Source organism: Plutella xylostella, chromosome 9 (assembly GCF_932276165.1).
Source record: "Plutella xylostella chromosome 9, ilPluXylo3.1, whole genome shotgun sequence".
NCBI classification, from domain to species: domain Eukaryota; kingdom Metazoa; phylum Arthropoda; class Insecta; order Lepidoptera; family Plutellidae; genus Plutella; species Plutella xylostella.
Genome location: NC_063989.1, coordinates 10,610,419 through 10,635,221, shown reverse-complemented (window position 1 = coordinate 10,635,221; position 24,803 = coordinate 10,610,419). Strand labels below are relative to the sequence as shown.

The following is a 24,803-nucleotide window of genomic DNA, read 5'->3' as shown; positions in this document are numbered from 1 at the left end:
CACAGAGAGGCGAATAAAAAAGTATGGTGAAGAAAATAAATCAGAGTAATAGTGACGTGGCCATGAGTGAAAGGGGGGTGAGGAGTGGAGGGGTGAAAAGGGTCGGAAAAACTTGCACAGGTTGCAGGAAAGGTTCGGAAATGAGTAACGATTTCTATCCGGTCATTTATCAACGTCGCACTGTGTCGCGGCGGTGGATCCGACAAAATGAATGCTTATAGAATACGCGCTCAGCCCGCTCTTGTCTTCGTACGTTCCTGAACTGACAGACCCAAGTCTGGTCCCCGATTCCGTAATTAGAATTTCGTTCCCATTGCACGTGTACGTACCTATAGGATGGAATTTGATCAGTGAACTTCTTCTCTGTTAGCATTATAACGAATGTATACTGAGCACTATTCATAATTGAACAAAAACTGATGTCGAAAAAAATTTGTCATTTCTCTTTGTAGATACGAGTACCTACTATTCAACATTACTATGGAACAGTTGGTTCTTTTTATAATTTCAAACATAATGCCATTATGGAAGATGTTTAGTATCTAAGGTACATTTACCTGCCGATGTGATGTTCACTGCTTAAATGTCACCCTTTGTACCGTTGGAGGGCTGCCGACTAAGCAAATAGAGAAAATGGTTTTGTAAATTCATGAACTCATGGCTTTTGTACAATGTGTTTTATTTAATTTATGTACGTCAAGCAGTAAGCATTATAAAATACAGAAACAGATAATCTATTAACTTTATGCTATGAATTTATTTTCAGGTAAATCTTTGAAAGTGATGATTTTTCTTATGTTACACTTTCACAGACGGTTTCATCTATCTACAAACGCCTTTTTTATCCCGGAATTCCCACGGAAAAACCTAAAACGCAAAGCGAAGATCATGTCAAAATCTACCTAGGTAGACCTTTCCGTATTTCTAAACAGTAAAAAAATAAGCACAATGCGAATAATAACGACTTTATACTTTTAAACTGTAGCTTCAGCAAACTCGTTGTGAAGTATTCTTGTTATCTCTGCCGCGCAAATCCGGGGTCTCTCTGAATCGAAAGCAATTAAAGAAAGTGAAGCGTCGAGAACATTTTAATACGAAGCTTTAAGCTCGCGCTGAGCTTAATTACTTGTGAGGTGGAAACTTTACACTGCATACGAGGCGGGGTCGGGTGAATGCGCCAATAAGACTGATTATTCTTGTTTTATAGGTATTTAGGTACTGTTTTTTTTATCATCATCATCATCATCAGCCTTCCATCGCCCACTGTTGGGTATAGGCCTCCTTATTTGTACGCCAATTCTTCCGGTCCTGTGCCGCTCTGATCCACTGCTTCCCTGCAACCTTGCAGATGTCATCGGACCATCTAGCAGGTGGTCTGCCAACCGCTCTTCGTCCGTCTCTAGGCCACCATTCTGTGACCGCCTTTGTCCACCTTCCGTTTGTCCTGTTTTTTTTATATTTTATTTAATTCGTTTGGGACACTTCCAAACTTAATAAAGATTTTGTTTAAATTAAAAAAAAAACTTTACAGAAGTACTCACCTAAGTTAAGTAATACTTAACGTATGTACAAAAGTGTTCACTAAACATATAATGAACTGAATAGTATTTTCACCACATCGACTGAATCAATTTGATTAAATTTGCGTACAAACGCTTGAATGAATTCTATCTAATAGAACGCGAATATTGTATTCCAGTGAAAATACATGAAATTCAACTGTATTTTCTTTTGGTGGTGTTGTCACTTCAATGTTGGCACTTGTATAAGATCAATATTTTTTGGTTTTCAAATACCTACTTCGTTGGCAATAACTCTCAGTATCCCAAAAGCTAATTGGATCCCGTATGTTCCTATGAAATAAATCAAAGTTTAGATTGAACGCGGTATAATTTCGTATCTCGCAAAATAACGGAGATCGTAAATTGGGTCTAAATAGTCGAAGCCAGCCCAGCAAGTTTGGGCAGCATTTATACATTCTGTTCATCTCTTATACTGACATCTTTGTGTTACAATCGATATCGCCACGAGGATGCTTTCGGATCTTTCCGGGCGCTACGTGAATCTTCACTGAATTCTTTCCCTTTTTCCTTCAATTTAAGTGACTTTTTTTTCACCCAAAAAGCGTTTTCTTACATACAAAGCGATTGAAGTGCGTTCCACTTATCAGCGAAAAAGCAACTGCAAGAAAAGAAGTAAGTATTTGAAAAAAGAACGTAGAATTTATTTAAATAAGAAGATAATAAAAAAAAATAACTGATAAAACCGGCCAGTAAGCAATCTTTTCTTTTGAGCATTGGACTTTTGGGGCTGTTATCTTTGCCACGCAAATAAGACGACGACATTGCGGCCGGTTTCCCGCGCAGCGTGAAAATGCAATTATGGCCGCCGCGTCTCTCGCCAAACTTGAAAATTCATTTACGAGGTAAAACTATTTTCTGTTTTCGTCTTTCTTCAGATGTTTCGTCATTCGATTAGTCGTTTAATTAGTTCTTTTAAACGAATAGCGTAAGCTATATTTTATGTTGATAAATACGATGTTTAATGTACTTAGGTAAATGAAAAAACCGCAATTATAAAATCTTGTCTTTGTCAATAACTGCCTACCCAATGATATTGTATAAGGCAGTGTTTTTCAACCTGTGGGTCGCGACCCCCTGGGGGGTCGCGAAGCTTCTATAGGGGGGTCGCCAGAGGTCGAAAAAATTGGCTACTTTAGTGAAAAAAAAACCATAAAGATAATTCCTTTAATTTAAAAAAAAAACACGCACTCACGCCTTTTACTAATGTACTCCCTTGCGGGGTAGGCAGAGGTGCATTGCTGCACCCACTTTTCGCCAGAGTGTTTTATGTTAGTCCCAATTCATTTAATTAATATTTCTTTATTAGATAGATCAGCGTTCATAAGCATTTTGCTCCATCCTTCCAAGCATGGATTTTTACAGCAAACTACTACTATATCTGGCCAAAATCTGTAGTTTTCCCGAGAAATCTTTTGTTGATACCTTCATACAGAAGAAGAATACAATTAGAATCGAGTCTACTCTTACTTCATCTTGCCTATATATATAAGAGAAGGTTTTTTCATTGATTCAGATCGTGTTTTCTTCCAATGAGTGCAGAAAATAATATTAAGTTTATTAAAATATAATGGTTTTCAAAATTACTTCTACATTAACAACTCTCAGATTTTTCAAAGTGAATCCAGAGGCTGTTAATAATAACAGAATTGAATTATACAGGGTATTGCAAAAAGGGTTTTTTTTGCGAGTTTTGAAATTCTGATTTCATTTTTGGGCTTAGATATACCATGATGCACCATGTAGGTTTCGGCTAAGTATTCCCTTTTTGCAACGCCCTGTTTTAACATGACTAATAAGATACTTTGACTATATTTAGGACCTTTTAAATGGTAGCCAATAAAACAAAACCCAATTTTTTTTTTGGCCCCTACATAGGTACTTATATGCCTACATGTTAAAAAAACCGAAGGGTCAAGGGGGTCGCGGAATATTTTTCAATACCAGGGGGGTCGCGTCATGAAAAAGGTTGAAAAATACTGGTATAAGGTACTCGTGATAGGAAGGTTTTTTATTTCATATTACCTCAGCAGAGCGCAATTTTACCACGGTTCGTTAAACACTATTCCACAATGTTTTACTTTGTATGTGATATGAAAAGCTTTTTTTCTTTTTAAAGGATTAGGTTGTTATGTTAGGGAATCGTTGTTTAGTTTTTGCATTGGGTGTGTTAGGGTGTGGGTGTTAGTCAAAGTAAACGGTAGTTGTAGCTCTATTATGTGTGGGCACAAATTAATATGATGTAAAAATATAAATAATAGGGTTAGCTGTATTTGTTTAATGTTTAATTTAATTATTAAGGCGAAGCAGAGATGCATTGTTTAATACACAAAACCGTTGAGGTAGCTACACCTTGACACCTTATTCCGGGAAAAACCCGTCGAGCTAGAGAAGAATTTTGAATTCAGAAAACAATTCTTTTTCCGCCAGCCAGGGCTACAATAAAAAAAGAAATGTGAAACAACAGCCCCGGGCCGTCAGAATGTTACGTGTTAGATGAATTTAGTACAACTATTTTGTAACACCATGCGTTGGTGCTGTAGGTAGAGTTACAAATCCAGGAAACATAAATATGTCTGCAAATTGCGTTGCAGGTGACCAAAAATTTTATTATTGACAAAAAGTTTGACTCTTCCAGAAGTTGCTTATTATTTGACAGTATAGTTGAGCTTTCCAGCCATGTCATATTATTCTGGGCGTGTATCGGATCTGGTTGTCGATAATAGAAAGTTAGGTATCAATAGCTACAGCCTTACTTTAGACATTAAGGCCCCGGTCGCGTCCGATCAGAGTAAATACAATAGCTCAATGTGTCTGTAACTATTACATTTAATTGCGTCTGGAATCAGTTATGTTTTCTATCGACCTAATAAATATATAGTTACTTGCAGAAATGTAGTATCTGCTTCTAGATAAATGGTATCTGTGTTGGCAGTTTTACGAAGAAAGAATTAGGTTCAATTCCTAGATCTTTAAGTTTTTAATGTAAATAAAAATAATAGGATCGCTTTACGAAATTTTCAAAATATGAACGTATAGAAGAATCGTACATTATTATGTTATCCTATAGGATTATAGTGATGGGAGGATAAGATATAAGCGATATTTTTCTTAGTTCGTATCTCATATCTCGCTATAAGTGGCTAGAGAGGTGCGCCCTCAAGGACCTCTTATGTGTCTGTACAGTCAGCTACATAAGTCTTTTTCTTTCTTTCTTTCTTTCTTTCTAGCCCTTTATAGTAAAATTCAACTTAAATACCTAATTTAAGTAAACTCAATAACATATTTTTCAAACCATTGATCATATTTCCGCTTCCGTATCATAAATTGCTTCTCAAATGTTCTGTTGATATGTGTATGTAAAAAAAACTTTCCGTTATACATCGATACTTATAGGCTACAGTGTGCCCGAAGCAATGTTTTAAAAGTTGGATCAAGTTGGAAACTGGATATAAATAACCACTTTTGCAGCTGACGGTATATGTGCCTCAAGGGATATCATATCGTAGGGTTTTCTAGTTGATATTATTTTTATATTTTCTACATAGTTTGTACAGCATACAAGTAGTTTGTATTTTCAGAATCATCTAAATCTTGCGACAAGCATTACATAAATATTATTATTTATCTATTACTTAAAGCTACCCTATTAGAGTATAATTTTAGTGAGATTAACTCATACGGTTTATTTATAAAACTATAAATACCATTTAGACTTATTCATATCCAAAATTCAACTAACGTTAAGTAAGTTAAGATCGATCAAGTTAACTTTATTTAACAAACCAACACATCATTTCTCAGGTCCAACTTATGAAACCCCTCTTTTTGGGCTTTATAACCACTTATTACAAGGCGGAATTATTCCATGTCCACGGTTTTCAAAGGACCTCTGTAATTACGGTACATTTCACTTATCTTGATAACATCCGAATTCAAAGTTATGTCGAGGGAATGGGACGAATACTGAAGACATATTTTCTTCTTTGCCTCAGCCTCGATAATTCAGAGTAACTGCAAGTACTATTACAACTTAAACACTGTAAGTAAATAAATAAATATCATCATAAAATATAACACGTGAAGTTGAAATTTAACTTGTGAATAATAAAGTCTAGTATGTAAGCCTGTAAGGTAAAGAGGAGGTTGTATTGTATTTGAAATTGCGTTCAGCAAATTGTTGAACACACTATGAATCTCTAGGCAATGTTCAAGCCTGCCCTGAGTGGGTCCGGGCCAAGCGGTAGTAACACACTCGTAACAAAAGATAGAGGGAACCCAAACACGTAGGTATCCTACACAAACAGAATTTACTGTTCAGGAAATTTTCCTAATGTTTTACTGGACCCTTTCTCGTATTATGGTCAACCGAGGATCATTTTGGTGTCGGAAATTTAGGGATTACTTAAACAAAGTTTTAACCCGATATTTACCGCAGTTTAATTTATTATGACACTTGTTTAAAGTTAGTCAAACCTAACAACTTATTTAAATATATGTTTGAGCAAGTTTGAGAGTGCATATATCAAGTTTATTGAATTAAATATAATTATGTATGAATCTAATTCTCAGTATATTTCATATCCAAAATAGAACTTTGAACATAGATCCCTCAATAGTATCCATCAGATATTTAGATTCAGAAGTGGGTCCTTCTATTCTCTGGGAACAATAGCGTAATGATACTTTTCGTTGGCAGCCGAAAGAGGCCTATTGATCTTGAATATTCTCTGCCTCTTTGTTCGCGGGATGCCGATAAATCTTGTCGATTGACGTTTTCTTTTCAATAAATAACCATTATTTTTACATTCGCAAGTTGCTGATGTTTTGATCAGGGATCGTTGGCTCTAGTTCAGGGAAAGTTGTTTTGATTCGGTTCAGAATAGTAAGTGGGAGAAGAAAAGTTATACTTCAAAAGTTCAGCGGTTCTTTTACTGTATGCATTGCATAAGTAGGTATCTTCCATCATTGGCAACACCTCAACATATTATCATATATCTATGGGTTACGCATCGTTGTCGATGGTTTAAAACCCCTTATAAAACTTAGACAACCCTACACTCTATAACCTCAAACCCTATCACAAACGCAACTGATTCCAGCGCCTACGCATCTCTGCTCCGCCTCTCTATCTACACACAGACAACATAAAGGCGAGTGCACACTCGTACTTGTTGTACAGCACGATGTCGGGGCGCCAGATGTGGTCGGAGGGCACGTGCAGCATGTGCACGCCGCCGTACTCGCGCGGCTCCCAGCGCAGCTTGTAGTCGTACCAGGATTGCTCCACCCAAAGGTTTGTCGTCATGATCTGGTTCTTGAGGTTCTGGAACAAGAGTTTTGGTTAGTTACAGGTTCAGGTAAAGTTGGTTGATCTGGAGAAATATTTTTGGTCTCGTTGGAGGTGCGAGGTGCGGCGTGGTTGGAATGTGTCAAAACCACGCGACGTCATTACATAGGTATATAAAGAGCGCATTAGGTTCGTCTAGTGTAGTGCAGAACGGACGCGCTATTCTCTTACCATTCGTCCGTAAATGCTAGCAACTATTTAATAGAAGTTTATCTCAATAATCCTTTAAAATACCTTTAAAAATTTTCAAATACTTGTCAGAAGTTCAATTTCCAACCGACAGTTGTTTACGTGGACCGAGCTATAGCGAGGCATGTAGCGGAGCGGACCGTGTCCCGAACTTTATGTCAAAAGCCAAGTTAGACAACTCACTAACAATACATGGGGAAGTTTCCCCGCGCCAGTCGAGAGGATTGGACGAAAATCGATGCGCACTTTAGGAAATCCTGTATTTTATCACAAAACGAGGGTATCCCTTTCCGAATGGTCAGTGCCGGGCCCAATCTCATTCAAATAATGGGTAGCGTTTTTAGTGGGGATTGTTATTGATAGCTATTGGTAGTGATTACGCAATAGGAATGTCATAAATAGGTTGTAAATGTCATAAGTTTACCTTCATAAATGTAATATGCATGGCTCTATGCATTTCATTTTTACCACAATATTTAAACATATTTTTCGTGTTTAGTGTGTTTTTATAAAATTTATGTACATCTTTAAATAAGCGTTATAATACGAAAAGTTTTCCTTATAATGGGTCGACGGTAAATTCTTTTAAGCAACCTTGCAAAAAGTTTCCTAATCAGGGCACTTGAAGCATAAAAAATCGGTGTCGTGCAAGAAATAGGGTTTAAATTCGCTGCGAATTTTAAAAATGTTGTTCAGACGTGGCTCTTTGTTAAATATTTATTACACTTTACACTTTACATTACAATTTTTACTGGTTTATGGTATTTATATTTATATTATGAAATTTGGGTAAGTAATACGAGGTATAAAAACGAATGGTATAACATTCACAAGGTATACGCCCATATGATATAAATTTATTAAGTATAACGATCACTGTGCATAACAAACGAAAGGCATAATGACTAAATACATAATTTCATAAAGAATAACGTTCAAAAAGTAGAATTTCAATTGATATAACGATTAAAATGCATAACGTTCATAATATATAACGTTTATAACATATATTCTACAACGGATATAATTATCATAATGTATAATAACGCACAAAAAGTATAAAAGATTGTCGTATCGTATTTTCATTATTATTGACGTTATGTGGGGGGAACGCTCCGCTCCGCTTCGCTGCGCTCCGCTTTAGTTTCGACGAACATGTGCACCTAACACGCTCCTCCTCGCTTTGCTCGTCGTCGCACCTATCTTTAGGTTTTGGTACTAGGGGTTTTGACATTATTATTATTATTGGCGCTATGTGGGGAGACGCTCCGCTGCGCTCCGCTTTAGTTTCGACGAACATGTGCACCTAACACGCTCCTCCTCGCTTTGCTCGTCGTCGCACCTATCTTTAGGTTTTGGTACTAGGGGTTTTGACATTATTATTATTATTGGCGCTATGTGGGGAGACGCTCCGCTCCGCTTCGCTGCGCTCCGCTATGGTTTCGACGAACATGTGCACCTAACACGCTCCTCCTCGCTTTGCTCGTCGTCGCACCTATCTTTAGGTTTTGGTGCTAGGGGGTTTGACGGTGTTGGGTAATTAAACATTATGTTATAATGTTAGTATTTTTTATGAACTTTATACTAAATGATAGTATATATTTTAAACGATATACGTAATGTATGTTATACGAATTGATATTAGTCCTCGTAAGTATTATATATTTTGATTTTATATAAAATGTACGTTATACAAATTGAATGTTATACCTTATGAAAATATAGATTTTGTTGTTATACGTAACGTTCATTATATGATGTGAACGTTATTAATGTGAAATTATACATTTCGTTTTTATACGTCGCAATACGCACCCATGAAATTTTATGAATTTATTGTATTTTAATTCACTATTTATTTATTTGTTATATATTTATGTATTTATAATTATATATGTATTTTATGTGTTCAATAGTTAATTTGTTTGTTTTTAGTTGTTAATTTCGTAATTAAGTACACCTAAGTGCCCTTTTCCAATGTTTAACTTTTTACCTATAGCGGTTGTCTGGAAGAGATCGCTCTTAGCGATAAGACCGCCATTTGTGCATGTATGTTAATTAAGTTAAATTTAAGTTATTTTTCATGGTGTGCAAATAAAGATTATTATTATTATTATTATTATTATTATTTATATTCAACTTGTCTATATTTAGTGTCTTCACAAATCGGTTTATAAGTGTTAAAGTAAGTACATTACTGTAATTACATTTTTCTCAGTATCGGAATGGGATGTAAATTACCTAACAGCAAACTAAGTTACATTTTAGAAAAACGTAATTTCGATTTCTATTACGTAGATAAAGTTCATTGTAATTATTCTTTGCAATTTATGACACTGACTGTATTGGTTCTTATTCTTCTTAGTTCAATTAGAGCTACAAGTTAATTTAAAAATATTTTACCTGTAACGTAGCGTGAACTCTAATAGTGTCTGCGCATGCGCGGGCGAGGGGCCTGCGCCGGCGCGGCGCGCCGGGTGGCGGGGGTCACCGGCCGCCGCCATTACTCGCTAAACTACACACAGTGAAACAGACGTCATTCCGCATCTTCGTTATTTGCTCTTTAAATAAACCGCTACCTGAAGAATACAGTCCACTTTTATTGAAGAACACCCTGCTAGGATCCTTACTGAACAGTTTGGTCCTTTCACCGTCAAGAGAAGGGCAGAAAACAAGAAAAAGGACTTCGCAAAGCGCGTGACGTGACTACGCATTTTCAAAATCTCAACGTCCGCGCCTCGTCTGTTTCGCCGAGAATCGACTAGAAAACGTTTTGGAGGACTAGCTACAGTCTTCAAGGATTCTACTATCTACTCAATGAACAACAAATAACGAATTCCAAGAAGATCTGCATCTCCGAACGTCCGTCGTCGACTGAAATCATAGAAAATCTACGAGTATCATAACAATATCTTCACATCAGCCACGCAGTCTACAAAATACAGGCATAAATCGGAGTGGTACAGGCCGGGAAACGCTGTGAGTTCGTTCCTAATTATTCCCTATATCCCATACCTAACTATTTTTGCTTCAATTCATTTCATTAAACTTTCCGTAATTCTAGCCTATATTTGAGTGAGTAAATAATTAATATAACCTATTTTCTTACGCATTCGGGTAAAATATTCACTTTTTATTGCTTAAAACAACATTATCTTGCAGTTGCAAACATTATCACCTGCTTACCCGCGCTAATAAAATAGTTGCTAACGGTCATTAGCCTACGTCCTACGTGACGTGTTTCACGGTCAAGGACAGCCATCTTTGCTCACAACCCATCAGCTGTTTTATAGCTATTCTTTTGTGCGAAGAATTTATTGCCTTTCGCATAGTTTACTACTATCAGTTATTTCGAATAATTATACTTAACTACTAAAATATTTTCTTAAATACCTATTCATTATTACTGATTGTCACACATTCGTATCGTCCATAATAATAAATAACAATGGCCGAACAAGATAAAATGAAAAGGTTAAAGAAAAATAAGGCTTCAATGAAAAGTAAGCTTACTCAATTTGAAACTTTTCTAACGCTCGCTTCGTCTTATGGAGCCTTGAGTGACCAGCATTATTCCGAGCTTCAGTTACGATTATCCAAAATCGAAAATTTATACCAGGATTTCGATCAATTACAGGGTGAGCTCGAGGAACTGTGTGATCCTCCTGAGGAGCAGTACGCAGACCGACAGCTCTTCGAGGACCAGTATTACCGACTGGTTTCCACCGCCCGTCAGCTCGTTACCAGCCACGACACGAGTATCAACCACGGCCAGTCAGGATCTGCAACAAGCTCGAATCCAGGTGGGACTTGTACAGCTTTTAATCTCCCAAAAATTAATATTCCAATTTTCGGTGGTAACTATCAGAACTGGTTGGAATTTCGGGACACGTTCACATCCATGATTCACACCAATGTTAATATAGATAATATTAGTAAATTTCATTATCTCCGCGCTTCATTGCAAGGGAGCGCGGCTATAGTAGTAAAAAATATAGATTTTACTAGCGATAACTACCTAACAGCATGGAATTTACTATGTGAGAGATATAACAATACTAGGTTATTAGTAAACAACCACGTCCAAGCCTTATTCAATGTTGATACTATAACTAAAGAATCTAGTCGCTGCATTCGCTACTTAGTAGACACAACAAATAAAAATATTAGGGCACTAACTAACCTCAAACAGCCCACTGAACACTGGGACACATTAATAATTTATATGATGTCTACCAAATTAGACGGGACTACTAGTAGGTACTGGGAAGAACATCGTAATAACATGTCAGAACCACCCACTCTGAGCCAATTTTGCACCTTTTTAGGTAACAGAGCGGACCTACTAGAAACACTGGAAGATGCTAAAGGAAAAAATCCCAAAGCTGAAGTTTCTAAACCAAGGGGATTTTTAGCAACTCACAATAGTACTTCAGAAAGCACCAACTCATTTAAAATTAAATGTCCTTTGTGTAAAAACGATCATTTGTTATACACTTGTGAAAAATTTCGAGAATTAACCGTTGAAAGTCGCATTGCTAAAGCCAGAGAGTTTAAAGTCTGTCTCAATTGTTTACGTCCCGGTCATTCACACATCAAATGTAACCTATCACACTGTCGCTATTGTAAATATAAACATAATACGTTGTTACATCTTAATAAACAAGATTTAACCATACCTACTCCCACAACATCATTACCCGAGAGTGTACCTTTAGCTTTACATGCCAACACTTCTCAAACACAACAACACACAACTACAACTGAAGTAGCCCTACCTTCAAACACCAGTCAGCCAACTACTTCGCCTCAAATTCTCCTATCCACAGCGCTGGTGAAAGTTCTAGACAAGAAGGGCAACCAACACGACGCCAGGCTCCTATTGGACAACGGCAGTACGGCCAACTTCATTTCTCAAGACCTCTGCAGCAAGCTGGGGCTGTCGAGTCGTGCCACGCACTCCACGGTGTCAGGTATCTGCAACCAATCCTGTAAAAGTTCACAGTCTTGCAAATTAGCTATCTATTCGTCTTATAGTGACTATCAGGTTGAATTAGAGTGTCTAGTCATACCTCAAATTACTAAGGCGTTGCCGTCTGTTCTCATAAATGTGGACTCTATTCCCATACCAACGGGCATTCAGCTTGCTGACCCAACTTTCAACATTCCGTCCGCAATAGACATATTAGTAGGTGCAGAGATATTCTGGAACGTCATTTGCAACAATTCAATCAATCTAGGGAAACGCCAACCACTATTGTATGAAACTAAGTTTGGTTGGTTAGTTTCAGGTTACGTTTCACGAGCCACGTCTAACTCACATCAATGTAATTTCGTAAATAATAACGATGATGCACTTACAAAATTTTGGGAATTAGATTCCATTTCTCCCAAACATTCTCTTACTACAGAGGAACGTGCCTGCGAAGATCATTTTCTGTCCACTACTTATCGTAACGAAGAAGGCCGTTTCGTAGTTTCAATGCCTCTAAAAGAAGATCCCAATAAATTAGGTGATTCATACTTCATGGCAAAATCTAGATTTAGTTCTCTGGAACGTCGATTTCAACGAGATCCAATATACAAACAAAGATACATAGAGTTCATAGATGAATATGAAAAATTAGGTCATATGACTAAAAATACAACTAAAGTATCATCCAACCAAGGCAATGTCAATTATTATTTACCACATCACGGAATAATAAGGGAATCAAGCACCACGACAAAATTACGCACAGTTTTTGATGCATCAGCCGCCACTACATCCGGATTATCTTTGAATGATATCCAAATGGTTGGCCCTACAGTTCAAGATGATCTTCTATCCATACTAATTCGTTTCCGTCAGCATCGTTTTGTCATATCTGGAGACATTGAAAAAATGTATAGAGCCATTGAGATAAATTCTAATCAAAGATCTCTACAACAAATATTATTTAGATCAGATACGTCTCAACCGATACAGATATACACTCTAAATAGTGTCACGTACGGTACTGCTTCTGCTCCCTACCTAGCTACTAAATGTCTCTCTACATTAGCATCGAATGCATCTAACATCACAGTAAAGAATTCAATCTTGCGAGATTTTTATGTTGATGATTATTTAAGTGGTGGAGCAACTATAGAAGACGTAATTAAACAATCCCAAGAAGTTATTTCGATTCTATCATCGGCTAAATTTAATCTTAGAAAATTTCAATCGAATAATTTAGAAATTTTGCAAGCAGTAACTAATAATAACGTAGATCACAATAATATGCTGCACCTTTCTGAATCAAAAATCAACAACGAGCCTTCAAGGACGCTGGGTCTGCATTGGATTTGCGATTCAGATGTCCTAGCTTTTACAATTAACATCGAAAACAAAGAAAGAGTTACAAAACGTAATATCCTTTCAGCTATAAGTCAAATCTTTGATCCACTGGGCCTAGTGACCCCAGCAATAGTAGAAGCTAAATTATTAATACAATGTTTGTGGAAGGCAAGACTAAATTGGGACACAGACGTTCCAAACAATATAAAATCACTCTGGATGCAGTTTCACAGTGAAATATGTAATTTAAATCAAATTAAAATACCTAGGTGGTTTTTAAGCGTAAATTATAAGAAAGTCGAACTACACATTTTTTGAAAAGGCCTACGGTGCCTGTGCCTATGCTCGATCTATCGGACAAGATGGCTCTATCCATGTTCAACTTATAACGTCAAAAAATAGAGTTGCCCCAATAAAACCGTCAACTATACCTCGATTAGAATTAAGTGGGGCTCTTTTAGGTGCAAGACTGTGTACTAAAATATTAAACTCTATAACCATACCGGTTGATTGCAGATATTGGTGCGATTCAACTATTGTTTTATGTTGGCTCGCTATGCCCGCTCATCGACTCAAACCTTTCGTTCGCAATCGTGTGAACGAGATCAATGAATCCACCGCTGGTTGCCCGTGGAGCTATGTGCCGTCACTCCAAAATCCTGCAGATCTCGTTTCGCGAGGGGTGAAGGCTGATCTTATCAGCTCTTCGGCGCTGTGGTGGTCCGGTCCATCATTTCTACAAAAAGATGAAAGTTTATGGCCTAAAATGCCAATCTCTAATGAGAAACGAGATCTGCCGGAGGTAGTATGTCATCATATTTCACAAATTGCAGAACAAGATTCTACTGAAAATTGCATTTCCAAAAGCATTCACAAACACTCTAATCTTACACGTTCAGTACACATTTTGGCTTACGTTAGTAGATTTATATCTAATTGTAAATTAAAAAACACACAAGATCGAGTCATTGGCAATTTAACGCAAGAGGAAATCCAATCCTCATTAAATATTATTATTAAACAAAGCCAATCAGAAATGTTTCCTGAGGAACAAGCTCTGTTAATGGCAGGTAAAGTCTTACCGTTTAAAAATAGACTATTATCATTATCTCCATTCCTTGATGCAAATAATATCATTAGAATTGGAGGTCGATTAACTAATTCACCATACAGTTATGATCAAAAGCACCCCATTTTACTTTGTAGTAAACATTACTTTACAAAACTCATATTTCGAACACAACATACAAAGCTTTTGCATGTAGGTCCACTTTCTTTACTTGCTAGCATTCGCCAAACATACTGGCCACTAGGGGGCAGGAATCTCGCAAGATCTACTGCGAGTAAGTGCGTTACCTGCTTTAGGAACAAACGTAAGAGTGTTCAACCCATGATGGGTCAATTACCTGAATCTAGAACTGAACTCGAATATCCATTCCTTAATTGCTCTGTGGACTACGCAGGACCAGTTCTGATAGCTGATAAAAAGGGTCGAGGTTGTAAGCTGATCAAGTCCTACATATGCATTTTTGTTTGTTTAGCAGTTAAGGCAGTTCATTTGGAGCTTGTTACAGATCTGACTAAGGAAGCTTACAGAGCAGCATTATTACGCTTCTTTAGCCGTCGCGGTAAATGCCGGTCTATCACATCAGATAATGCAACAACGTTCGTCGGGGCTTGTAACGAGCTGCATAAGCTGGTCACTGAATCCTCCATAAGTACTGAGTTGGCCGATGAAGGTATAAAATTTATTTTCACTCCTCCCTACTCTCCCCATATGAACGGTATAGCAGAAGCCGCTGTCCGCTCTACCAAATACCATTTAAAAAGAATTCTTAATCTTACCCATTTCACTTACGAAGAAATGTCCACTTGCCTCACTCAAATAGAAGCTATATTAAATTCTCGTCCCATAACTCCAATTTCCACTGATCCCCAAGACTTTTGCGCCCTAACTCCCGCTCACTTCTTGATAGGACGAACTCTCACGTCTATACCGTGTCAGCAGATAGCCGAAACCACCAACCTAAGCCTGCTCCAGAGACACAAGCGAGTGGAGTTGATCAAACAACATTTCTGGACGAGATTTACTAATGATTACATTTCTACACTCCAACAGAAAACCAAGTGGCATTCCGGCAGCAATGACCTAAAGGAGAACTCGCTCGTCCTGATCAAAGACAAGATGTCACCACCATTGCTCTGGTCTCTTGGCAGAATACTCAAGGTCTACCCCGGAGTCGACGGTATCAACCGAGTGGCTGAAATTAAGACCAAAAAGGGAACCATAAGAAGAGGTTGGAATAACATCTGCCTCCTGCCCTTGGAAGACAATCTTTGAAGCTCACTTCAACGCCGGGAGCCTGTCTGCGCATGCGCGGGCGAGGGGCCTGCGCCGGCGCGGCGCGCCGGGTGGCGGGGGTCACCGGCCGCCGCCATTACTCGCTAAACTACACACAGTGAAACAGACGTCATTCCGCATCTTCGCTATTTGCTCTTTAAATAAACCGCTACCTGAAGAATACAGTCCACTTTTATTGAAGAACACCCTGCTAGGATCCTTACTGAACAAATAGTCATACGCTCTTTAACATTATTTTTTTATATCCCCTATCAACATCCGCCCGGCACATTACATTAGCGACTCAAAAAAGACAAGCTCTGCCTCAACGCTTCGGTGTACGAGGATGTTTTAAAAAAGAACCTGAACAAGATCACATTAAAACATTAACAAGTTCGGTAAAGTTTCACCCTTTACACGGCAACTTCGCAGCTTCGGTGCGAGAGTGCTTTTAGAGGTACACTTTTAAAACTGTGTTAAAATACCGTTGTAAAAGGATGGTGGAAAAAAGGTTGGACATACATTTGGTGTAGTCAAGGTTGAGTTTTTGCTAGAAGAGGTAAAAGGGTTTTTCTAGGTGATGTGACGGAATTAGTTGAATTTGTAATTTTTCTTTTTTCACTTATGGCTTTGTTGTGTTAAATTCTGATAAAATATCTTTCGGAGTCCTCGGATCCTCTGACCGAAAAAAAACAATCGCAAATCGGTTCAGCCCTTTAGGACCTACGTTACCACAGACAAATACACGCACACAGATACACGGACTCGTTAAAGTTATAAAACACCTCTGTTTTGTCGGGGGTTAAACACTTACGATGGCAACCCCTCACTTCCACAGACAGTGGAGGCTGTGGAATCTCCACCGCTATTTGAGAATAGCCCGAGTAATGCCGACCGCACTCCGCTTGACGAGGGCTCGCCTCGCGGAATAAATAAATACAAATTATAGACTACTTGTATTGGAAACAATCGTTGGTAAATAGTGAATGTTGTAAACAATACCCCTTTTAAAGGAGCTCTGATGTATTGAATCTACGGCGATATTGTACTTTTTGAAAGAAACGACAGTTTTTATTAAAGTAATAAACTGAGTAATGGGATTTTTTTAAGGATTCCATGTTTTGTTTATCGCATATTCATCTTACAAAAAATACTTTAGTTAAAATTCACTTGAAAGAATTATTAATTTGTATAGATGTGTTTCGTCACCTTCGTCACGGCAAAATTAGTCCGTCACGTCCATCAAGCTCAGCAGGAGATCAAATCACTGAGTACGATGACCAAGCAGAGAGGCTTTATAAGGAATGTTAGATAAAAGACATTGTAAGCCGTAAAGGGTGGCTCTGACTGGTATAAGAAAGTAATTGTGTTTATTTTCACTAGACGCCTACGACGTAGCTACTACGGCGTAGCTGCTACGGCGTAGCTGCTACGGCGTAGGCCTGTCAATGTGTAGCACCACTTTTGAAAACAATATAAATTAAATTACATACCTACCTATATCACGCTTAGAGGATTTAACCATCATCTAAAGTAAATACTAACATGATTGAATAGATATTCTATTATTGAAAAAAATACTCGTAGGCACCACCAATGTTTTACCAAGCTAGAAGCCGTGCCTAGGTAGCTTGTATAGAGCGTTCCGTAATGTTTCACTAAATGAAAACATGTTGACATAATACCTTTAACAAACAATACAGCCATGTTATACTTATGTACACGAAACAAATTACTTTCTTATCTCTCATCACGCAAGCTTTCATTTCATCTCGCGATATTTTTATCATTTCTCGCTCCATTTTATTGCGTAATACACAGAAGATGCCGACAATTTCCAGCGGATTATCCTTTTCAGCTGAAAAACTTGGTAAATAGGAATATACAGCGATACATGGATGTACTCGAATATAACATGGGCACTCACGGTTGTACTAACTGGAGTAAAGATGCTATGCTTGTGCCTGGGTGCCCAGTTAGGCAACCTACTTGTCATCGACTGTGTTAGTATGCCGAGTTTTGCACTCGCTCTCTGCTATGATGTTTGCAGGGATACAAACGCCTAGTGACGGGTAAACAGTTTGCCTACTGGAAATGTAGCCTTACCGGTTTTAACAGCTGTTCTAAAGTCACTTTACATACTTATTTCGGGTAGAAAGAAGCTTATATTACTTTAGTAAAGCATTTACCAATGTGGTAGCATTTACTTTAACAACGTATCTGACCTGGAAAAGATTCCTTATGTTATCAAGTATATTATGTATTTATAGATTTGTTGCCAAGCCACTAGGAGACCATAAATGAAAAGATCAGAACAGCTTTTTCCTCAGATCAACGACTTGGAATAATGCCTGTACGATAGGTAGCATCGTGAAGAAAATATTTTCACTTCTTTGTAGAAAATATAAAATGAAATCGTTTTCAACCTGATTTTAATTAAGTGCTTCGTAATTACTCACCTACTTAATATTTTTTCCTAAATTAATTAGGAGGACTGTTCAAAGGAACTTCAGTTTAGTTTTTCATAAAATTTTATGGTATGTACTTAAATAATATGAAAAGTCAGGGGATCAGATTTGTATAATGTGTTTATGTTTTCAAGCAATGCATCCAGCCGGTAATAGGAGCCGGGACGTAAGTTGTAGAAATCATTTTGTCAGGACAGTTGGGGTAGTCTATGAATTAAAAGACGCTCAGGTTGCTATAGAAATACATATATCTGAGTAGGTAAGATTAAAGTCATAGAACAACGCCGACTCAAGGGTGCACCTCACTCTAGATGTAAGTATAGTGCAAGTAAACGTTTTGACACATTGCGATCAAAGATGGCCGCCAGATAAATTAAATCGTCTCAGCAAAATATAGAACTGGCGCTGTTCGCCGCCGCCTCAGAAGTGTGTAACTGAGTTTGCAACTGAATGTAATTATCGTTAACCGGTTAGCGGTAACTTTTCCCCGATAAGGACAGGCGTCCTATTCTCCTAAAAATATGCACCGCGAGTAATAACTTTGAGTAAGATCAAAATGTGATAAAGATTGGAATATATCTACAGGATGTTGCAAAGGAGGTATAAATATAAAAAAGGCTCATTTTGAACCACTTTTACTATACGACTTTTGGATACACATTTTTTTATCATTCGTAGATAGCCTTCTAATTAGCGGATCCAACAACATCATTGTCTTTATTTTTCCCACCGTTTGTCGGCATTCTTGCTAAGTATGTAAGTACTATACTTTTTTACTGATTACGATAGTAATAATAGCGTCAATTTACTCTAGTAGCTGAGTTTCAGTAGAGCACGAGCCTTGCGGTAACTCTCGCCGGATGTGCGGCTGGATTTATCGCGCTGTCATCGCGCGATAACGTATCGGTTGCGTGCTTATTACTTGAGCCTGACTCCGGCTGTATGCCGGGGCGCTGGGCCCGTGGGGTCACCCCATGAATGTAATTACTACTACTTTTAGCAACTAGCATCTAAGTAGGTACTTTATATTTTATTTGTGAGTTGTTTGTGTTCGAAATATTCGCTATCAGTTATATGAAGTATAGAAAAGTAATGAAATGTTTGCTCCTTACCACGCTGCCGCACGTGATCTACTGCATATTGGTTAATTTGCAGGTTTATTCACAATGTTTTATTTAAGGAAAAACAACCTTACTTATCTGAGTAATTTAAATCTAAAACAAAAACAGAATTCATTGGCAATGCAAAATCAGTCAAGCGATCAAATCTGAACTCCTTGAATAGACAAAACACTACACACAAAAATTCCAGCTCCAATAAAATGCATTTACTAGCTAAACAGGCCAGTAAGTGTTCATGCGAATGATGTGATTTCACCAATGATCGACCGTTGCTCGCACAGTGGCGATGCCTGATTGGTCAGAATAATTACGCTCGATCATGCGTCATTACAGTGACTAATCAGTGCTCTCTGTTCAAACTAGGGAGACTTTGCTTTGTGGCTTTAATATTTCGAATGTGATTCTATGTTTAATTTCAGTATGCCCAATGGTTTCTTTAAGAATAACGTAAGGTGAAAAAAATATTATTGACGATTTCAGGATACGTGAAAGGATTGTTATATTATTTAAATTTAAAACATAATATTTTTATTCTATTTTGTATTTCTATTCTACTCTAATTTTCATGATGTTTAAGCCTATTCTATCAGGTCCAACCAGTACAAATGTATGCAATTTAAAATAATTTTCTGTGAAATGAGCTACATATAGACAAATGTTTATTGAAAGCATACCTACATAGTGTAAAGCCACTAATCTAATTTACTATGCGACCAATCCATTGACGGCTAAGGAAGCATGTTGTTATAGTTCTCTGCGGTCCATCAAAATGATTGCGTTTACAAAAGCATTGATGCTGTTACAAAATTCCACATTTAATTTGGTTACTTATGTTATATTTATACAGTAGGTATGTTTTGTAAACGTAAAGTATTTTGGAAGCAGTTATGCGTTATTAAACAAAAAAATATATTTCGAAGCTGTCAAAAATCCTATTAATTTGCACCGCAATCGCCCACCTTTATCATTGCTCATTCCCAAATCATTTGTACGAATGTAAGTAAAACTTGAAACCGTAGTACCTTTTTAAGTTTATTTGTATGAGAATTGGACCTTAGCAAGAATATTTTACATGATATTTATTATAACTCGTGATCGTTATAATAGTAAAATATACTTATTGAAATAAAGAATGATTATAATAACCTCAAATTGTATCAGCTGAAAAACACACCTATACCTAAACAACATCTCACGTTTCAGAAGGTAACAATTAAACGACCGGATCGTTCGCTAAAGTATGCTATTTATCAGCCACCGAGCCAGTTTAACCAGTTAAAAGCATCCGGTGTTCACAATACACAAACAAAATACTAAATCAAAAGGCAAGAAATGCTACTTCAGCAAGGAACTGAAGTTTATTGATTTTTTTTGGCTGCAATGCATTTTTTACAAAAGTGTCTCAACTAAACGTTTTTTCAGTTGCCACGGAAATAAATGCAAAATGCACTCTGCAACATCTATAATGTCCTGTGAAGAAGTTAAATTATTCTGTTTGCTTGGCATTTTTACTATTACAGTGAAACCTGGATAAATGGGACCTGGATAAGTGGGAAACCTCCATATCTGGGTCTCCTGCTGAGGTCCCGGTACTTTAGCACTTGATTACCTCTGTTAGTGACAAAGCAAACCTCTTTAAATGGGATTCTTATGATATATTTGAATGGTAATGTTACCTCTATAATTGATAAAGCTCTTTACCTCTATAGCTGAGACAATTACTATGTTTTAAAGAACTCTTGTAAATTATTGAAATCAAACTTTAAATAAATTTACCTCTGTAACTGAACTGGGAATAACTGGGACTACATGTAATATTCCTCTTTGTGTAATCGCATCTAGTATGAGACCCTCTGTAAATGAAATGTATATTATTAAAACCTGGATATCTGAGACACTGTCTTAGTGGAATGCCTCTATAAGTGGGCCAAAAATGTTGGTCCATTGGAATCTCACTTATCCAGGTTTCACTGTATCTACTAATACTATTACAAATAAGTATGATAATTATATTGATGTGGGTAGGTAAATTAAGGTAAGGTAAATTATCTTTATACCTAACATAGACCAATCAATATCAAAAACATTCCTTCCTTCATAAAGCTTAATTATTACTTAATAATATGTAAAAAAAACAAAAGTAAATTTGTAATATTATAATAATATTGTTTAGTTCATCAATTTATTTCACTAGCTTTCGACATCGCACCCGAATGAGATACATAGATAAGAAAAAAAACTATTTAGTATAAACATGTGTACGTGTGATCTCGTCCCAATGAGATACATATAGAAAAAACCTAGTATAAAGTAGGTAAGTACATTGTCATTTCTAATTTGAGCGAAAAATTTCATGGAATGGAATTAGAATGTTACGAGGGACATACCGCTCATAAGCAGAACGCTAACTCTCGCAAGAGTAAGCGTGAACTGTAACACGATTGAATAAGGTTAGTTTTTCCTTGAAACGAGAATGTTGTTACGTGAAAATAAGCTTTCTAGTTTTTCTCCATACTCTACAGAGTGTTGCAAAAGTGCTATACTAAGCCGGAAGGAGCTGACTTAAGAGGACTTTCTGAAAAACTTTCTAAATATTTCAAAAAATAATTGTTTTTCTGTAGTAAAAAGTCATGTAACCAACAAAATTTCTTCGGAAAAGCTATGACCCCTGAGGGCCCTGAGTCACCTCCCTTCAGTTTAATGTATGCTCTTGTGCTCGTATACAGGGTGTTGCAAAAAGGGTATACTAAGCCGAAACCTACATGTGCAGCATGTTAGGTATATCTAAGCCCGAAAATTAAATTTAAAAAAAAGTATATCTCTACAGTAAAAAGTCACGTGACCAACAAAGTTTCTATGGAAAATGAATATATTTTTTCACGAATTTTGAAATTCTGATTTAATTTCCGGGCTTAGACATAACATGCTGCACATGTAGGTTTCGGCTTAGTGTACCCTTTTTGCCACACCCTGTATACTAGCACAAGAGCATACATTAAAGGCCGCACATGTAGTGTGTAAGTGAATATTCGTTTGCTACTCGGTGGCAGCCATCAGAGCCTTATTTCCATAGGATATTAGATTTTCCCTCTTACAATGGACTTTCCGACGGTATTGCGAGCTCTAATGGACATGAATGTGGCGTTCTTACATAAGTACAAATATCTATGTGAATAAAACTAATACCTAGTGTTGTTAGGTACTCGTGCTAGTGACACATTTTTTTAAAGGAATTCGCGCGGTGTTCTATATACTCGCGTAATATCATGTTTATTTTTGAAAGTTCTGGTAACTTATACAAAATATGTAAAGTAAAAAATATAAGTGCGGTATTGGTTATTATTAGGCGTTTTTATTCTTAATGTAGGATAAATATTTTACCTAAAGGAAATGAAATGATTTTCGAATGAAATTTTCTCTGCAGTGCTCTTAAAATTTCCATCTAAGTAAACATTTTTGTTCAAAGAATTTTTACGAGTCTTGTTGAAATGGAAAAGTTTATACCTCATCGCAAAAGTCTGTCGGTATGTGGAAAAGAATTTCACTTTCAGAAAACACTTGGGCAAATATACCTACGGAATTTTCCTTGAATATCTTTTTCTTACCCATGTTTTTTTAATTAAAAACGCTGTCTTACTATTGTGTTCATAATAATTTACTCATAAATTATTTTGCCCAGCTGCGCATTATTTACGAAAGAAAAGGAAATTAATTATTAATATTCTCAGGCTGTTTTTTGCTTTAAACTCTGTTTACTTATAAAGTAAGAAATAGAGCCGGTACGTAGGTATTTTATGAACCTACCTCAATAGTACATAATTATAAAGAGGGTGAGAGGGTTAATTATATTGTACACCGAACAGTATGGAACAGCGGGGAGTGATATAGCTACGATGTTTACAGCCCTGCAGGACTCAGGTTCGGTTCCAGGCCAGAACAGCATATCAATAGGGCGTTCCAATCCACCCCTGTTACTTACACGAAACATAACACGTGATAAATTAAAAATAGGTTTTAAAATTCATATGAATTATGAGTGAATACCACTAAAACAAACACTGATACCTTACATAATTATTCTAATGCTGATTTACAGTCTGCCGCTAAAATGACAAAACTCTTCCGTAACAAGGCATCAACTTATAAACGAAAAAGTAAAGAGCAGAACCATGTTTATGTTAAAAGTTGGATTCAAAAGCTCCGCCGAAGCCTTCGCAACAAGGTCGGACGACTTGTCCGCCGGAACTCGTCTCGCCTTGTCCGCCACCGGAAAGTAGCTCAGAATGCCACCGACCGACCGGGGAAATTAATGACTTTTCTAGGTTATGTCATGTACACCGGAATTACACTGGACTGGGAACCAAGAGTTCATTATACAAATAGTTTACACACACATAAGGTGGCAGTTTGCAGCTGATGAGACTGACGAGTCTTTGTATTTCTATAGGATTCATTCGCTCGACGACACGATAGATATAAATAATAGATAGGTATAGATAGGGGTAAGTACGTAATTTTCATTTTAAATAATTAAACTATACTCTGAAAAGTTCACTTTGCAAAAGAAACAAGTGCCTTAGACATCAAAATAAATTTATTCATGTCATTTCTGATATATACCCGTGCTACATCACCCTTTTTCATTCATCTTAATGTAGGACTAATGCTACCAGTCTGTATTTATCAAGTCAATATCTGTATTTAACCCCACGTTACGCACTTGCAACGTTAGCATTGTCTAACTCTAAACTTTAGCAAATCTTACGCTCACAATGTCAAGACGCAACAGTATTCCCAATCAACCCGTTGTCCGTCGCTTGGACCTGCCCGAATAACCTCATTGAATAGTTTTGCATAGATGCGCCGAGCTTGGGGGTCACTCTATACTGACGAAAAACAAAACGCTGCTGCACGAGCCGCAACTCTAGCTCGTTGGGCCGATTGCACGACAGCTCTCGTTCGTTTGTTTTTCGTCAGTGTAGAGTGACCCTCCTGCACGTCCGACCAAGCAAGCTTCGTTAGTCGCCAGAACAGTTGAGGAACTAACAAGTGTGCGGCACGCTATAGTCCCATCAATTGATGCGCACGGCTGTTCACAGTGTTCCGTTTAACCTCGCCATCTTGCTTTACCCATGTACAGGGTGTTGCGAAATTGGTGTGGTAAGCGGAGAGGGGATGACTCTGGGGGTTGTTAGGACACAGTTTGTGGCACGATTTTCACGCAAAAAAAAAGTTCTCGTAGAAATTTTGTCGGTCACGTGTCTTTTTACTATGGAGTCTTGATTTTTTTAATAACCATAGTGATACAAATATAGTGTTTAAAAAAAATTATATAATATTTTAATGATATTATCATATGTGAATTAATTAAATATACCTACTAGAGTGCTAAAAAGTGACTGATATTTGAGTTTGGTGACATAACATACAAACTA

The 24,803-nt window shown here is 37.2% G+C and overlaps 2 protein-coding genes across 5 annotated transcripts in view; one reads left to right on the top strand and one right to left on the bottom strand.

Moving 5' to 3' along the window:
• The window catches only part of LOC105381623 (acetylcholine receptor subunit alpha-like), a 139,625-nt gene that overhangs the window by 77,753 nt on the left and 37,069 nt on the right, over positions 1-24,803 (bottom strand). Inside the window, exon 2 of the mRNA XM_038112229.2 lies at positions 6,752-6,906. Within this exon, the coding sequence (XP_037968157.1) occupies positions 6,752-6,906 (155 nt within the window). The remainder of the gene's footprint in view (positions 1-6,751; positions 6,907-24,803) is intronic.
• Positions 10,875-15,947, top strand: LOC105391098. 4 transcript variants are annotated; one of them, XR_007266606.1, is made up of 3 exons: positions 10,875-10,922; positions 11,949-12,092; positions 15,013-15,947. XR_007266606.1 is itself a non-coding variant. In XM_048622973.1 (3 exons), exons 1-3 carry the CDS (start codon positions 11,021-11,023, stop codon positions 15,584-15,586), a joined length of 1,266 nt encoding a protein of 421 aa, XP_048478930.1. In that variant the 5' UTR covers positions 10,938-11,020; the 3' UTR covers positions 15,587-15,947. The 4 variants fall into 4 exon arrangements, 2 of the variants coding, with proteins under 2 accessions (XP_048478931.1, XP_048478930.1); XM_048622973.1 differs by lacking the exon at positions 10,875-10,922 and having other exon boundaries at positions 10,938-12,092; positions 15,013-15,177; positions 15,558-15,947; XR_007266607.1 differs by lacking the exon at positions 11,949-12,092.

What these genes read in the sequence shown, in the direction of transcription:
- LOC105391098 (XM_048622973.1), top strand. Translation starts at nt 11,021, where the DNA reads ATGATTCACACCAATGTTAATATAGATAATATTAGTAAATTTCATTAT. An exon ending in CACGCACTCCACGGTGTCAG is followed by an intron (nt 12,093 to 15,012) that starts GTATCTGCAACC and finishes AGCTTGTTACAG; the next exon opens with ATCTGACTAAGGAAGCTTAC. An exon ending in TACTGAGTTGGCCGATGAAG is followed by an intron (nt 15,178 to 15,557) that starts GTATAAAATTTA and finishes ACACTCCAACAG; the next exon opens with AAAACCAAGTGGCATTCCGG.